Source organism: Chaetura pelagica, unplaced genomic scaffold, assembly GCF_000747805.2.
Source record: "Chaetura pelagica isolate M959 unplaced genomic scaffold, ChaPel_1.0 scaffold2811, whole genome shotgun sequence".
In the NCBI taxonomy this organism is placed as follows: domain Eukaryota; kingdom Metazoa; phylum Chordata; class Aves; order Apodiformes; family Apodidae; genus Chaetura; species Chaetura pelagica.
The window spans coordinates 1-307 of NW_009952224.1; the positions used below are offsets into that span (position 1 = coordinate 1).

A 307-nucleotide genomic window follows, 5' to 3' on the forward strand; every position below is an offset into this window, starting at 1 on the left:
TCTGGACCAGCCACATGAAACGCACCATCGAGACGGCCGAGGCGCTGGGGGTGCCCTACGAGCAGTGGAAAGCCCTGAACGAGCTCGATGCCGTGAGGGGACACCCCTTGGCTTTACATTTTGGGGTCCCCCCCCACCCCAAATCCCAACCCCTTTTTTTACCCTCCCCGTTTTGCAGGGTGTCTGTGAGGAAATGACCTACGAGGAGATCCAGGAACGTTTCCCCCTGGAATTCGCTCTGCGCGACCAGGACAAGTATCGGTATCGTTACCCCAAAGGAGAGGTAACAACCCCCCCCCCTATCCTG

General features: G+C 58.6%; 1 protein-coding gene across 1 annotated transcript in view; it reads left to right on the forward strand.

The window, feature by feature from the left end:
* Positions 1 to 5: 5 nt before the first annotated feature.
* The window catches only part of LOC104397362 (6-phosphofructo-2-kinase/fructose-2,6-bisphosphatase-like), a gene marked incomplete at both ends in the record, with an annotated part of 517 nt that continues 215 nt past the window's right edge, over positions 6 to 307 (forward strand). Inside the window, 2 exons of the mRNA XM_010007314.1 lie at positions 6 to 92; positions 179 to 283. Coding sequence (XP_010005616.1) covers positions 6 to 92; positions 179 to 283 — 192 coding nt within the window. The remainder of the gene's footprint in view (positions 93 to 178; positions 284 to 307) is intronic.